Consider the following 18,024-nt stretch of genomic DNA (forward strand, 5'->3'; position numbering starts at 1 on the left):
TCTTCCTCCCACCGGAAGCACTTCATTGCTTCTGGTGTCCCGAGGGTTTACTGCCTCGGCCGCTAGCTCCCCTTCCTCCTCTGCCTCTGGAGGGACGGCGAGATGCGTCTCTGCCTGCACCTCTGCTTGAGCCTCTACCTTTGGGACGAAAGGTAGTCGTCTGTTGCTCAAAGGCAGGGGTGAAAACCGGTGACTGGGACAAAACCGGTTGGGTGACCAGCTGAAAGGTCTGCTGTGGCTGAGCAGCCACTTGGGGAGTAGCGGGTCCTGGAAACTGCCGTCTCTGTTGACGTTGCTGGGGTTTTGGCTTGGAGGATTTCCTCTTAGGTTGAGGACCATCGTCCTGAGAGGATTTCCTCTTCTTCGACATGCCCCACTTGTTGAGAAGGTTCCTATTCTCAGTGGCGGCCTTGTCGGTGATCTCTTTCACAAGATCAGAGGGAAAGAGGAATTTACCCCAGATGTTGGAGGAAATCAGCCTCTGGGGTTCGTGTCTCACTGTGGCACTTGAGAACACGAATTCACGACAGGCTCTCCGAGCCTTCATGAAACTGTACAGGTCCTTAACCAGAGTCGCCATATGCGATTTAGCGAGCACCATGTAGTGGTCGGGGACTCTGGTGTCGCCAGCCATGACGTCAAGCTGTACTTGGAGGGACATGGATGCTGCGAGCCTTTCCTTCGTGTCTTGTTCCCGACGAAGGAGATGGTCGTTAAGTTTCGGGAGGTCTTCATTAAACTGACGTCCAGCAACGTCAGGATCTAGTTTTCCCACCACGAAGGTATGCTGGATATCCTTCCAGTGTCGAACATCGGGGGGAGTCACCAGGGAGAAGGGTCTGCACTCCTCCAGTGCAGGGCAAGGCTTCCCTTCTTCCACTGCCTTGTGACACGCAGCGAAGGCCTTTTCCGTAAAGGGGAGGACCGCATCATCAGGTGCGACGTAGGTAGGGTGCTTCTTGCTCAGCGCCGGAAGCTTTGAGCAGGTAAAGCCCCTACTTTTAACAGCGTTGGCCAACATAGCTTGGGCCTTCGGGAGATCGAAAACTATCACCTCCTTTGGTTCGGTCTCCTCTTTAGAGGCAGGTTCGGATCGAAGCCGGACGTAACAGTCCGGATAAGCCTCAAAACTCGGGAAGAACTCCACTTCTTCCAGGGCAATCGAGCCGACCTTCTCGCTGATGAAGATCCTGCCCGTTGCGATGGGCATATGCTCGGCATACCTCCAGGGGTTGGCGTGCGAGCATATCGGGAGGTCCTTAACCGAAATCCTTTTCGGCTCTTTGGAAACTCCCATGGATCTGATGTACTCGTGTGTCACTTGAAGCTTCTTGTCCATAAGCGCTTCGATCATATGGAACATCTCCTGGGCGGATGGGATGGGGTCCGGGGTGGCAGAGGTAGACGGGAGAGACACTTCCGTCGGTGTAGGAGTTGGGGCGATGGTGGAAGGCGGAGCGACCTCCTGCTCCGACTCGGTGTATTCCACCTGGTCCTCTTCATAGTCCAGCTCTTGGGCCATGAGGTTCCTCTCCGTAGTCTCCGAAATCTCCGACATGCGCTCCGCGTTGTCGGTATCCAGGTGACACTCGTGCATGGACTGGGCCATGACAACATCGGGTTCCACCGTTATCTGGACGGTGGGGATCTGATCCTTGGGGACCACAGAGTCTGGGGATGCCTTTGGGAACAGTAAGGCCCTCATGTCTTCAGTGGCAAAGTACGGTCCAGTGGCGTTCTTCTGGAAGCCACGCACCCATTTGCGTAGCTTCTCTCGAGAAGCGTCCCTAACCTCCGCTGAAGGAGGGTTATTGAACGCGTCGACCAGGCGTTCCTGGCAGACCGTACAGTTCTGCGGGTCCCAGAACTTCAGATCTCCTTTCTTGTTGGCACAAGGGGCGTGGGTCCTACACGCCGTGTGCCCATAAAAGTGCGGGCGCTTCACTGCACAGAAGCCGTGGTCGCACTTCAGTTGCTCCTCCTGTAAGAGAAAGAGAACATGAGTATGGGGGAGTCATAAGGATGACTTCTAAACTAAAGTTAAATATTAAATGATTAATCTTTAACTTAACATTAAGTGTGATGATCAGAGAATGGGCGGAAAAGAAGGAGATAGATACATACTCCGTGTAACCCGCCCGGCTGGTTACCGTGACCTTATCCATAGACAATTTGTTGTGACTGAAGGCACAGGACAGAATTCGACACGGAATGCCCGGAAGGCAGTGGGAATTCTATTGGGAATTGTCAAGGGTATAAAGCTAGGACTGAGGCTACTCAGACTCTAGATTTGGGAACGCAGAAGATCCCATAGGGTAACGGTTTCCGGCAACCAGCCGTGCTAAGATACACACAGCATGCTGGAAATCTGTGATATGCAAGAAGACAGCATGGTTACTAATAGAACGGTAAGATAATACTTATCCATTTACGTAATCAAACCATCTGATTGCGATGTAGGGCTATCAACATCAGATGATAGCTAGTAGAAGGGGGTGCAAGTCGCCTTGACGCCTCCGGAAGGCCCCGGCAGACCGCCGGCACGCCGGAAGCCGCTCCAGCAGAGTTTCTGGCATTAGGGAAGACAATATAGAAGTCAAGAGTAATACCAGGGTGGCGGCCTCCGGCACAGCGGCGGCACGCCGGCGGGGAGCGGCGGCTCCGGCAGCCGAAGGTTGCCGGCTTGGTGACAGGAACAAGTATGGTTATAGCAGAACCGGACTGCCGGCAGCGGATGCCGGCACTCCGGGGGCCGGCCGGTGGACGGACGACCGAAGCTATGAGGAAAGAGGGAAGGCCATCGGCTGGACGCCGGTGGGAGGCGGCAGTCCCCTGGCACACGGAGGACTGGCGGCCCAGAGGGCAAGGGATAAGTCACCAAGGTAGGAGGTGGGTATCACCGACAGTGGAGGCGGCAAGGGACCGGCACCAGGATTGTGAAAGAGACAGAAGGAGGGATGTAGGGGTCCGGCCACGGACCCCAAGACATCCCACCTGAGTGGGTGTACCCATGATAGAGGCTAGCCCTATCACCCAGAAGCAGGGGCCGCAGAGGACCGGGAGCTAAGGTAGCCCAAGGGAGGGCTAGGGAACACCCAAGAGGGAGGGAGAACCCCTGCAGACAGAATGCATCCAGTGGCTAACCCCATAGGACACTATGAAGGGTATATGTACCAGAGCGGACTGCACACAGGAGCTCAAGGTAGCCCTATCACTCCACCCTAAGGAGGAGTTGTAGGACAGGGGACAGATGGGTATAGACTAACCTAAGTATAGGCTAGGCCATACAAGAGATAGGTGGGGAGGGGAGAAGAGAAGGGTCTTCTGTGGAGGAGGTTCTGTACCAAAGCGGCCACCAAGGAAGGGAGGACACTCCCTAGCCTAAGGTAAGGCAGCCTGTCTGAAAACGGGGCATGGGTATCGTTTCAGCAAGGTACAGAGCTAACTCTCCCAAAACCTAACCTAGAGCAGGGATGTTACACCCTGAACTAGGAAGGATGGAAGACGTATCGCTATTGCAGGGAAGGTCGGAGACCTAGCCCCAGCAATAGAGGACAGACTAGCCGTTCCTCATTCTCGGACGCAACCCTAAGGGGGGATCATTCCCTTAGGGGGGACAGAGAAGCGATATATACTCTGATAAGAGCCTGATCCCCTTACGTGGTAGGGGGAGCAAGGCTGCACAGAGGGGATGCCCTAAGGCAGGGAATGAAGGAAGCATATAGGGGTCCTACTTGTAGGTTAGGTTAGAAAGGCACACTAACTAACCTATCCCCTACATGGTCCCTGAAGGCGAAAACACTTGCATCACAGTCAATAGTATTGTAAAATAATGCCACTATCTTCATAAATTAACCTAGGATCACTGAAAAAAATATTATGCATGAACACTGATATAGGCGCTCTGGCCTAGGGGCTAGACTAGCCAACTGGTATGGGGTCAATTGATGACCGATAACAAGGCGTCCAAACACGATATAAAAGTTCCTAGCTATGAAGACTAAATAACTAATAGTATCGATTAGTTAATGAGGCCGGAAAACGCTGTTGAGGCTATCTAGATAAGGCATGCAAAACAACAGCGACGCCATAAAATGGCGGGTCCGGTCGAGGCACAGCTCTGCCACAAAACATCAAATATCTCGAAAAGTAAAAGTTACTTTACGGTCAGAGCTTATTTATACAATACTGGAACCTTGTACTCAACTTTTCAGAAGAAGGCGAGGCCGAGGGTAGAGACATGGCTAAGATGCAAGTCGATAAGTACGCACAGGGAAAAATCCGGCTAGTAAGGCAAGCTACTAAACGAAGGATGAGGATGGACGTGGCGTCATTTAACAATGGCGCCCGTTTGTTTACGTCTCGAGTACCAAAAGTAGCCACGAACGAGATTAGCTGTGGAACGGCTCCCCAGCTATTCTCCGCCCCTACACTTTGAAGTGTGAACTCTATGTAGGGTGTAGATAGCTATGTGGCGCGTTAATACATGCGTCCCCTGTTGATATACGATGTCTTAAAGGGAAACCTTTAGGATACTCGCTCCAGAAGTTAGAATTCTGTGATAACCTGTGGTTAAATTCTCTGGGAATATTTAGTAGTTATATACCCAAGGAAGCTACCAAAAAGGAACCTTCCATCAGGACGCCATGGCTTGAGCCCAAAAATATATATATATATATATATATATATATATATATATATATATATATATATATATATATATATATATATATATATATATATATATATATATATATATATATATATATATATATATATATATATATATATATATATATATATACAGTATATATATATATATATATATATATATATATATATATATATATATATATATATATATATACATATATACATATATAAATATATATATATATATATATATATATATATATATATATATATATATATATATATATATATATATATATATATATATATATATATATATATATATATGTATATATATATATATATATATATATATATATATATATATATATATATATATATATATAAATATAAATATATATATATGTATATATATATATATATATATATGTATATATATATATATATATATATATATATATATATATATATATATATATATATATATATATATATATATATATATATATATATATATATATATATATATATATGGGCTCAAGCCATGTTTTCCTGATGGAAGGTTCCTAATAGTAGTTTCCTAAGGGATATATGTACTACAGTGTTATTCCCAGAGAATTTACCTTTAGGTCTCCAGAATTCTAACTCCTTGCACGAATATCCTTAAATTTCTCTCAAGGATATCGCATAATATCAGGGACGTATTCTTGACACGCCACATAGCAATCTTCACCCCGAATAGCGTTTACGCTTCCTAATTTTGTAGTGAATTCGCACGGTGGTGTTCCCTGTTGATCTAACTTTTTGGATTGATTCTGCGAGGATTATTATGCAATCTCCAGCTTCTTTTGCCTCTGGAAAGTTGAGTATTGATTCTTTACAATGTGTATATTTTAGCTCCTGTTTCACATTAAAATTAGAGTAATTTATTGTGATTAGGAGCTAGGCCTGTTACTGGAGGCACCATGGGCGGTTGAAATAGCATTAATTAATTAATTATGAAAGCTATTTAGGCAATTTATACCTGTAAAGATATTTATAATATGCATAATTTTCCTTTTTCTATGTCGATCGTTTAAGTTAGAGTTTCGGTGATTTAGGTAACCGAGATCTCGTCTCACCTTGGTAACCTAACCTAGGCGATGTAGTATACTTTCAGACATTTCCCCGGTTACCCTCGTGTATCGTTTTTCAATTCAGGCGGAGATAGATATCTCCTAGAATTATTATATAAACCGATACTCACCTTCAGTGGAGATTTAAGGGTAATCTCTCCTTCCCTCTGAGTGTAGCCTTAGGCTACAACCTTAGTGGGTCGTGCCTTGATTTTTCATTCAGGCATGACTAGTCTAGGGTTTTCTGTCCCTTCCCTTAGCCGCAGATAGCAGGTTTTGGGATTCGGTCAGAACGTCAGAGTATATAGTCTTGTGCCGGCAGCCAGCCGGCAGGGTGAATAGTCATTCCCCTGCCGGCTAGGCCCCCGGCATAGGAGGCTAGTCCTCCCTAGACTGTACTTGAAGTGGTTTTATGTTGCCGCCACCTTCTCCCTGCGGTCTAGAAGACTAGTCCTGTGCCGCAGACCATAGGCTGAAGAATAGACATTCTTCTGCTGCCTAGGATGGCACCAGCACTGGAACTCTGTTTCTCCTTCGTTGAGAGGAGGCGGCACTGCCGCCGTCCCCTTAACTGTATTGGCAGACCCTAGGCTGGGGAATAGAGATTCTCCTGCCGCCTAGGATGGCGCCGATACTGAAACAGAGTTTCTTAAGGGTGTGGTAGGACCGGCAACCTTGCGGGCTCCTTTCACACCTCATACAGGACCCTTTTCCCTCCCCCCTCTGTCCTTTAGTGACGGCCTAGCCATCATAACTCTTTGGGCCGTCGTCCTGCAATCTCACTGATTGCCGGTGGGTTGCGGGGCCGGCCGGACTCCCACTTAACAGCTGTTGTCTGACTGCCTGCGGCTATGCCGGCTACCGGTTGCCATGACGGTTGCAGGCGGCCATGCTGGCTGCCGGCGGCTAGGACAACTGCCGGCAGCCATGACGGCTGCTGGCAGCTATGCCGGCTGCCGGCGGCCATGACGACTGCCGGCGGCTATGTTGGCTGCCGGCGGCTATGTTTCTAAAAACTGCCGGAGGCCATGACGGCTGCCGGCGGCCATGACGGCTGCCGGCGGTGAGCAGCTGCCAGCAGCTATGATGGCTGATGGTGGGAAGTCTCTTCTGTCACTAAGGTTCTTCAGTCCTTCCTTGGACTGCCGGCCACAAGTGCTGTTGCCTGGCCGGTGGTATGCCGGCCGGACCGACACAGACAGGTGCTGACTCAGCCGGCGGTAGGCCGACTGTACCAGTACTGCCGGGTACTAGCCTGCTGGCCATGTGCCGGCCGGACTTTGCCGGCGATGGTACTGGTGGTTGGATGGAAGCCTGAATGATACATTCTCCCCTTCCATTTGAACCTTCTTTCTTGGGAAAGGCAGTAAATTAGATATTTACATCCTTATTTAGTGTACTGTATGCATACACAGTAATAAGGCAGTCCTTCACTCCATGCTTTCTCTCTCTCTCTTTTAGCTAGCATACTGGCCGGGCTGTGCCGGCAGGGACTAGTTATGCTGGCTATATGCCAGTTGAATTACAGTATATGTTTATACAGTAGTTAGTATATTTGCAGTATTGTATATACTGCAGATAGAAAACTATTGTATATATTATACTAGTAGTTATCTTCCAATATATCTTGGGTATCCTTGCCCAGGTGTTTGCTGAGACCAACCCTATATTGAAAAAATAGAATTTCTTCAATATTCTGATTAGAAATCAGTTTACGTTTTACCTTACAATATTAAATAAATTAAAGGGCCGGTGGTAGTACACTTTCTATCCTTAAAGGTTAGAACCCTTATCTTTGAGCTTCCCTGATCAGGAAACTCTATGGTTTTAATATTGGAAAGGAAGGCCACAACAAATGGGCTGGGTAGGATGCACAAATATATGTCTTTTATATTTCCTAGTCCAGTCGGCGTCATGCCAGCTGGACCGTGCCGCCAGATGCTAGCCATACTGGCAGCACACTGGCTGAACTACAATATATATTTATACAGTAGACGGTATTTTGCAATATAGTATATACTGTACTGCAAACAGAAAACTATAATATGGTTATACAGTAGTTATTTTCTAGCATATCTTGGGTACCCTTGTGCGGGTTTCTGCTGAGACCGATCCTATATTGAAAGAATAGAATTTGTTCAATACTTTGATTAGAAATCAGTTATCCTTACCCCACAGTGTTAAATATTAAAAGGGGCAGTGACAATGTACACTTTTCTACCCCTAGGGGTTATAACCCTTTCGTTCGAGTTTCCTTGATAAAGGAAACTCCTTATAGTTTAATACTGAGGGGAGGTAACAGCAATTGCTTGCAAGGGGATACACAAGTATGTGTCTCCCACTATCCCTTTCTAGCCTACTATCCTAAGCTATTTTAGTTAAAAGATGACTTTTACATATTGCTTATCAGTGAGATAATCAATTGTATACTCATTCGGCTTTCCTTTCTTTACAGGAGGAACCCCAAATGACATGTGTTGCAGTCTTCTGCAATATTAAGAGTAGGTAATTTTACGGTCATAATACATGCAGGTTTCATGCCCCCTGCAATATTATTTCCGAATCCCTGCATTATTGGGACCCCAAAGCTTGCAATATATGTCGAACCTTAGTATCCGAGGGTTTTGATAATCCCAAGTCGATGGAGTCTAGGGATGCAGCTCGTAAGAAACTAAGCAATTGGGTAAGAGTTCCAGAAGATCTCTCTGGGACCATACCTACCTAATAATAGGATGCGTAGCTTACTATTCCCAAAAGCAAGTAAGGAAATAGTGGTGCCCCAGGCAAGATTCGCACCTTCCTGCGTCCAGATAGCCTTTGGGACGGAGGGCGGGAAGCCCCCACGGGAAGAGGTGGACAATGTCGTGTCGGAATTGCTTCCGTCTGTGCCGGCTCTAGAGCCGTCAACCTCAACATCTTCACCTTCTACCCCTCTATTAGACAAAATGGACCAGTTACTGGCCCATATGAAGGCTCTGATGGAGAACTTAAGCATACAAGACGAAAAGGAGGAAGCAAAATTCAAGATAGAGCTCTGTGAAGCTCCACTTGTCGCTCCCCAAGGGTCATACAAACGACTCTGAGATCAAGACCTTACGACATGCTCCAAAACCAATCCCTGGAGGTATGCGGAGCTTATGCCAATTTTAGACGGCAAACTCTACATCTCGGAGAAGATGGGTGCTGTTCCTTAAGACGAAATGCAGTTTTGGCCAAGCTTTAACGCTATCCCTAATTGCTTCACTCGATTGAAGCATGAACCAATGTCAGGAAAAGAAAAGGAACCGAAGGAGGTCATGATTCTCGACCATGATAAGGCTCAGGCTATAATGTCAAGTAGCCCAAGAAAGGCGGGTTACTCGGTGTCGAAAGTGTTCACACTAAGTAACAGACATCCTACCTTTCTTGCTCCTGCTTCAATATCATTCCCCTTTACGTGGAAGGCATTTCATTCTGTTGCCAAGGCAGTGGAGGCAGGCAAACCATGTCCTGCACTCGAGGAGTGCAAGCCTCTGTCACTAGCCTTTCCCCTGCAGGAGAAGGAGTGGAAGGAAGTCCATTTAACCTTTTCAGTAGGGAAACTAGACATGGATGTTGCTGGACGACAGTTCAGCGAGAATCTCCCTAAACTTTCTGAATTTCTTTTGCGCAAGGAACAAGAGACAAAGGAGAGACTTGCAGCCTCCTTATCCCTACAGAATTGCATGGAGTTGTGTTCAGCCCATCAAAGTACCCCAGACATGCTCGTGGTCTGGGCTAAAATGCATATGACCACCTTAGTAAGAGACCTTTATGCTTTTATGAAGGCTAGGAGAGCCTGTAGAGAGTTTGTGCTCGCTGCCGCAACAGTGAAACATGAAACCAGGAAGCTGATATCTTCCAACATCTGGGGTAGAGACCTCTTTCCAAACGAGTAGTCAGAGAGGGGATTAAGGAAGCCACCACAGAGAATATGGGACGTCTCCAGAAGTGGGGCATTTCTTCAAAGAGAAAGTCTTCCACGGATGTGGGTCCCCAACTTAAGAGGAAGACGGAAAAGTCTAGAAATTTTCCTTGGGCTGTTCAACATCATCCCACAGTTTCGATGACCGCGGTGCCACAGGCAGGCGGTCAAAAAGGTAAACCTTCTGATCAGTCGAAGCAAAGAGACGCTTCTGGTAGGAGGGAGGTTCCTTTAGGATCGCTAGACCTTCGATCCTTGGGTCCAAGGCCTAATCAAGATGTGACTAGGATGGAAAATACACATGCCTCTACCATTATTTCCTCAACTCTTCCTACACCCCAACCCCATCCTGGAAAAGTATACCTTGGAGCTCTAGAGCATACAGGTGGTAAGGAAAGTATAGTCCATCGAATTCCAGGGAAGGCTGTTTGGTGTTCACAAGAAGGACTCAAGAAAACTCAGAGTCATTCTGGACTTGTTGCCACTCAACATGTTCAAATAAAACAGCAAGTTCAGAATGTTAATCCATCCTTCTGAACATAAGGACCCTATTTCAAAAGGGGTGTTCACAGTCTGGTCAAACCTGAAAGATGCCTATTGGCTGCTTCCAGTCAGTCGCCCCCTCTCCTCCTACCTAGGATTCAAGTTACAGAGGATAAAGCATGTCCAAGGAAAGATACTTGTCAAACTAGGCACAGTCCTAAGTATCTTCACGGAATTGACGGACACAGTCACGCATAAGCCAAGCCTAGAAATGTTTCAGGTAACAAAGTACCTGGACGAAAGTCTGGTGTGGGCAGCACCTGAAGTGGCTGGTCTATGAGCATCCAAGGAAGTAATCCGGTTCCTGGAACATCGGGGATGCAAAATCAGCTTCAAGAAGTCTCGATTCTCTCCAGCTCAAAGGCTTCAATGGTTAAAAACCATCGAAACCGGAGGTCACACCGGCTCTCCTTTCCCTTAGGGATGTAAAAGGAGATCACAGGGTCGGTCAAGAGACTATGGTAATCAGTCAGGATTCCAAGACGCTAACAAGGAAGAGTTCTGAACTCTCTCCAAAGGACCAATATCGGTCTTTCCTTAATCGCTTCCATAACAATGGTCAAAGGCCGAAAGCCTATTGAAGACCGTGCCCTTACAACTACCTCGACTATTGAAGATTATCCGCATGGATGCTTAGTCAAAAGAATGGGGTGTTCACTCCCATCAGAGGAAAATCCAAGGGACTCGGTTATTCCTATCCAAGGCCATGTTAGTCCTGTCGTGGTTGGGGAAACTCTCTCCATGCAGATCAGACCTCCTCAGGCTGATCTGGGACATCGAAGCGATAATGAGATGTCAGAACCGACAAGACTAGAGAGCGTCTCATATAGTTTAGGTGATGTTAGCCATCCCTTGCCTAAAAGGATGGCACCTATCAGCAGTTCATGTACAATCGATCCGCATTGTGACAGTGGATGCTCTACTCGGTCTCAGGCTGGTAGAGTTAGAATGGTCCACAGACGCAGACCTGTTCTCTCCCAGATGGGAACAAGTCCCCGAGCTGCAGATCGACCTCATCGTGACGAGCGTCATCAAGAAACTACCTCGATATGTAGCCCTATAAAAGGATCCTCTAGAGGAGATAACAGACACCATGTCTCTAGTAAGGAAGGGAAGGACTCAGGAATTCCTGTTCATCCCATCCAATTTCCTGCTGAAGGTCCTCAACATACTGAGGTCCTTCCAGGGAGGAGTAGCTCTGGTGGCTCCCAGGTAGCCCGAGAGCAACTGGATCCCTTTAGCGAAGGAACTGAGGCTGAGGCTGGCCCTAGTACTGAACCAAGTACTATCTCAGAGGACTCAAAAGTTAATTGCCTTCTATTTATCACAGAGAGCCCAAACCCTTCATTTCATGATTTTCTTGCCCTAGCGGTTAGGAAAAGATTTAGGATCTCGGAAGGCAATATAGGATTCTTAGAAGAAAACAAGTCTAAGTCAACTAGAAGACAATATGAGTCATCTTGGAAAAAGTGGGTTGCTTTTGTAAAAGCAAAAGGATCGAAAGAAATTTCAATGAACTTCTGTCTGTCCTTCTTTGTCCACCTTCATAACCAAGGTCTGGCAGCCAACACGATAACTACGTGCAAGTCAGCCTTGACTAGACCTCTTCTATATGCCTTTCAAGTGTATCTGGCGAATGAAATCTTTAATAAGATACTTAAGGCATGCGCAAGGCTTAGGCCCGCAGCACCTCCAAAGCCCGTTTCATGGTCTTTGGACAACGTCCTACATTATGCCTCATCTGTGAACAATGAAGATTGTTCTCTGAAGGATCTAACCCAAAAGGTTATTTTTCTGTTCGCTATAGCCTCTGGGGCTAGAGTTAGTGAAATAGAAGCCCTATCTAGAAATGAGGGCCACATTCAGTTCACAGAAGGGGGAGAACTGAATCTCTTTCCTGATCCAACCTTTCTCGCTAAGAACGAGCTACCCACTAAGAGGTGGGGTCCCTGGAGAATCTGCCCTTTGAAGGAAGATGTCTCTCTATGTCCGGTAGAGTGTCTAAAGGTCTTTCTTTGTAGAACTTCAGACTTCAGGGGAGGACAGCTCTTTAAAGGAGAAACCTCTGGATCAAACTTAACCCTAAAACAACTGAGGGCGAAGCTCACCTACTTTATTCGCAGAGCAGATCCTAACAGTACACCCGCAGGTCATGATCCGAAGAAAATTGCTTCATCACTGAACTTTTTTCAGTATATGGACTTTGAGCGTATTTGCTCATATACTGGATGGAAATCATCCAGAGTGTTCTACAAACACTATGCTAAGCAGGTCCATGAACTGAAGCATTTATGTGGTGGCGGCAGGTAGTGTATTAAAACCTGTCGTCTAATTACTGCGATGAACAGTTAATTGATTGGGACTATCAATTAAAGGGAAAAAGTGTCTACACTTCTAGTGTGATACCCTCTAAATGAGTGTTACCATGGTGACACTAAATCTGTTCAAAATCTCAGGTGTAGAATTATACAGATAACACTTGTGCCGTTTGTACATAGTACACAGTGTTAATAGGATACAACATTTACAGAAATTATAAAAGGAAAAATTTATTAAAATTTTTTCAGTCTTAGAGTGGCACTCATCATTTCTTCCTTTTCAAAAGGAAGAATAATTTATGTATACATTGCATGTATAATTCCTTTATCATGTTACATTCATTTCACTTATTATTTCATTTAGTCATTTATTAGAAATAAATGGCTATTAGAATGTAATTGCGTCCTAATTCGCCCGGCAATTTGCATATTTAAGATGCCAGAGTTCTTTGACTTAGTCATGTAAGTAAACCCATATCATTGTATGCTTACAAACATTGGATATAATGGACACTGATATTGTTCCAACAATATATACAAACCGTGAGACTGTTTGTATACTCAGTGAATACTTATGTTTATTCATACAATATGTGCTAGCCTTGAGGCCCCTTTTCTACCGTCTAGTATGACTCTTTCCTGTAGGGGGCAGGAAGCACTGACATTGTTTATGATTAGTGATAATAACGGATAATGGTAACGTCATTTGTCTCAAATGATCCAGATGACCATAGAAAAAATTTATCCCAAGGTTAAGGCACTGATGAAAATCCACAGATAGAGTAATGCTCTGGTATGCTTCCATCAGGACGACATGGCTTGAGCCCATAAAACGGATTTTGAGTGAAGCGAAAAATCTATTTTTGGGTGAGATAGCCATGTCGTCCTGATGGACCCACACTCCTTTTCTATAGAAAAGGTCTTCGCAGAATCCCTCCCGAAACTACTATATCTGTAGCACCATGCTCAACGCTACAAGGAATGTCTGCCATCTTGGATATGGCGCCATCTTGATACTCAATAGTAGTATGGGAAGTAGGGTAACCTTGATACGGCTCCCCTTCTATTTTTGCCACTTTCCCCCTCGAAGCGTAAACGCTATTCGGGGTGAAGACTGCTGTGTGGCGTGTCAAGAATACGTCCCTGATATTATGCGATATCCTTGAGAGAAATTTAAGGATATTCACGCCAGGAGTTAGAATTCTGGAGACCTAAAGGTAAATTCTTTGGGAATATCTCTGTAGTACATATCCCTTAGGAAGCTACAATTAGGAACCTTCCATCAGGAAGACATGGCTTTCGCACCCAAAAATAGATTTTTTGCTTCGCTCAAAATCCATTATGTATATCTATATATATATATATATATATATATATATATATATATATATATATATATATATATATATATATATAATATATATATATATATATATATATATATATATATATATATATATATATATATATATATATATATATATATACATATACAGTATATATATATATATAATATATATATATATATATATATATATATATATATATATATATATATATATATATATATATATATATATACATATACAGTATATATATATATATATATATATATATATATATATATATATATATATATATATATATATATATATATATATATATATATATATATATATATATATATATATATATATATATATATATATATATATATATATATATATATATATATATATATATATATATATATATATATATATATATATATATATATATATATATATATATATGTGTGTGTGTGTGTATGTATGTATATGTATGTATGTACGTACATACATACATACATATATTATATATATAATATATATATATATATATATATATATATATATATATATATATATATATATGTGTGTGTATATGTATACACACACACACACACACACACAGTGGAACCTCTACATACGATCTTAATTCATTCGGGGACCTGCTTCTATGTTAAAACACTCGTATGTTGGAGCAAATATTCCCATAAGAATACACTGTAATTTGTATAATTCGTTCTACAGCCTAAAAACCTATAACTCCTTAATAAATTACTACACATGATTACACATAACAATAATACTATTGCATTATATAAGAGAGATGTAAAAAAGAATAATTATAAAGAAATGATAAATAAAAAATAGGGTTTTTATTGTCACTTTACCTTAGAGACAGGCCAACGCAGGTGTAAGCTTTGCCACACAGGAGGAGACGGACAGTCGGTGAGGCGATAGAGATGGTGACTGCGATAACGTACTGTAACTTACTCTAACTTACACTATCTGAACTTTACCTTGGCTTATTATCTTTTTTATATTTTTTTTCTTTAATTTTCTTTTAGATTTTTAATTTTCATCACTTTCACTCAATTCAATCTTAGTTTTCTTTGCTTCACTTTGATCCCCTTTGATGGTTTGACTGCTTTAATGGCTTCCTTCTGCTTGATGATCGTCGAGATCGTAGACATATTCCGGCCATATTGTTTAGCCAGATCACTCACACGCACACTGCGCTCATGTTTTTCTATTATTTCTTGCTTCAATTCTCATGAAAGCATTGCCTTCTTCCTTTTCTCACCACTACTAATACCTGTACCGAAACTAAGCTTCTTAGGACCCATGATTATACGTAAATTAAAAAATGAAACGGGAGAAAAGGAAGATACTGTAATAAAAACTGGTGATAACGGACTGAACAGAGGACAACCACACGATACGATTGAGAACAGAGAACTGACTGACTCGACGCTCAATGGTGTACCTCCGACGTGATGCTGTCTACTGGCGTAAACAAGATCGACGTCGGATGTTGGAGCATGACTTCGGGTGTCGAGACAAAAATTTGATTGAATTTTACTTTGGATTTTGAAACAATCACATGTAGAGGTTCCACTATACATACATATGTGCATATATATATATATATATATATATATATATATATATATATATATATATATATATATATATATATATATATATATATATATATATATATATATATATATATATATATATATATATATATATATATATATATATATATATATGCGCACATATATATAATTGTGGGTGTATATATATATATATATATATATATATATATATATATATATATATATATATATATATATATATATATATATATATATATATATATATATATATATATATATATATATATATATATATATATATATATATATATATATACTGTATATATATATGTATATACATACACATACACACATACATATACACACACACATATATATATACAGCCACTCCAGTTCCACTAAAGACATTTTCTATTTTACAGGAGTCAGGTTTATATAGCTAGGAAAAATACAAATTACTTTTAAAATTTTATATTATTTGATGGCTCCTTTAAGAAAAATCTTTGTTAACTTTCATTTGGTTCAATTTTATGGTTCTGTACCTTTGCACAAATAGATATATATTGAGACTAGTTTTATTTTGATATCCAACACAGGGCAAATGATACTTCTCCCGAAGTGAGCGTTAGTGTAGGATTACCGTCAGTAATGGTGGAGCACTGGGGTGTATGGGTAGAGTGTAAACTACCTCCACAAGGCACCTTACGTACCCCATTATTAGTCACTTACATCATTTACAACCGAGCAGCTCACACAACAGAGCTAGCACTTGCTATGCACTCTTCTGATGCTTTTATGTACGCAGGCCACAAAGAGGTTAGTTTTTTATTAGTTATGTTTTTTAGTCCTTTTCAATGGAGTTGATTTCATCAATCATTTATCCCTTTTGCTTCAGGTACTTGAAATAAATTTCCTCTCGCACCATACTGCATTTAAATTAGAATTGGAATGAAATACTAAAGAGCTAGTTTTTTATTAGTTTTATTCAGATTAATTCATTCTATTTTCAGATCCGATTAAGAGTATTGCCTGGACGTAAGGAGTGCGTTTCGTATACTCTTTACCCTTTGCTGTCGGGAAATGTTCAGTTGCCAAAACTAGGACTAAGTGTAGAATCTCATTCTCCTGGTCAACCCACTTCACTTGAGACTTTACTGAATAGGGTTTTACCTACTCACATATATATAGTGGTAAGTCATTTATATGTTGTAGAAACTACTGCATATGTAAATTGGATACAGATGTTTTGCTTCTTGGGGCTTCTATAAGATGAGACAAAGACCAAAAGTGGTTATTACAGTCTATAACAATAATGCCATGTTTTTATTTTATGCAATACAGTATGTGAAAACTATATCACAATACAGTACTGTAATTTTATACTAATAGTTATCTTGCATTTTTTAATCCATTATGAAATTGCTAGCATTTTATTTTTGTTATAGAAATAACTTTAACACCAATTTTATGCCTTGTCTATGTAAAACATTGCCTTAGCCTTTATATAAAAGATGAAAGTTAGTGGTTTTATACACATTTAGTACAGTAGATGAAATGCCTGCTTTTTTACAATTGAGTGTGTAATTTTAGTCATAACGTTTTTAAGAAATATTGCTACCCAAAACTGAATTTCAATTATAACTAACTTACTTACTTTGATGGCTGCTTTTCCAGTCCCATACAGCAGTGGAACCCCACTCTCTACAGGACCTCCACTATCGTTTTACCTTGTTCATTCAGAGTATTTAACGTTTCATATCGCGTATTGTTCATTTACTGATAAATCGTCACTGTCAAAAGACTCATGAAATAAGAAAGTCTTCAGTTTCCTCTTAAAAGCCTTAATGTCTTCAATCATTCGAATGTTTCATGAGAGCTTATTATATAGTCTTGGGGCCGCATATTTAAAGGCTCTGGAGCTTAAAGTAGACATGTATCTAGGTTCCAATAGTTTGAAGCCATCTGTAACTATTCTCGTGTCAACATGATTTGTTGGCTGCGCAATATGTAGCAGTTCTCTTAATTTGTTAATTTTTCCTTCTCAAAATACAAACCCTTGTCATTTAAATTATTTTACCCTACTGCTGTTTGGCTATAACCAGAATTAAGAACATTCGGGGAATTCTGGTAATGTTTTATAGTTGCCAGCATCCTAACCACACAGGGTAGAAGCAGCTGAGTCAGCGGGGTTTTGCTGAGGTCAAGTTGATCTTCAAAACTACGACCCCCTGAGTCAGCGGGATTTTGCTGAGGTCAAGTTGATCTTCAAAACTACGACCCCCTCCTTATTAAGGCAAAGAAAATTTTATGTGAACACTGGGGCATTCCCAAGTCCCCTTCCGATTGACTCTGGGACAACCTATCGCATCCTCTATCTCTAATCTCACCTCCTAAGCTGCAAAATTGCGAAGTTAGCAGCCATGTCAGCCTTCCAAGCATGCTTCTGGCTCAACCACTGGTCGGGAGCTGTGTCATATTTTGCCATTTCAGAACACCTCAATGATA

The 18,024-nt window shown here is 42.0% G+C and overlaps 1 protein-coding gene across 2 annotated transcripts in view; it reads left to right on the forward strand.

Moving 5' to 3' along the window:
* gry (trafficking protein particle complex subunit 11 gry) overlaps positions 1 to 18,024 on the forward strand; it is a 286,176-nt gene that overhangs the window by 255,233 nt on the left and 12,919 nt on the right. For both annotated transcript variants that reach the window (XM_068344871.1, XM_068344872.1), the window contains exons 21-22: positions 16,116 to 16,335; positions 16,530 to 16,709. In XM_068344871.1, the coding sequence (XP_068200972.1) occupies positions 16,116 to 16,335; positions 16,530 to 16,709 (400 nt within the window). The remainder of the gene's footprint in view (positions 1 to 16,115; positions 16,336 to 16,529; positions 16,710 to 18,024) is intronic.

This window comes from Palaemon carinicauda, chromosome 21 (genome assembly GCF_036898095.1).
Source record: "Palaemon carinicauda isolate YSFRI2023 chromosome 21, ASM3689809v2, whole genome shotgun sequence".
Classification (NCBI taxonomy): Eukaryota; Metazoa; Arthropoda; class Malacostraca; order Decapoda; family Palaemonidae; genus Palaemon; species Palaemon carinicauda.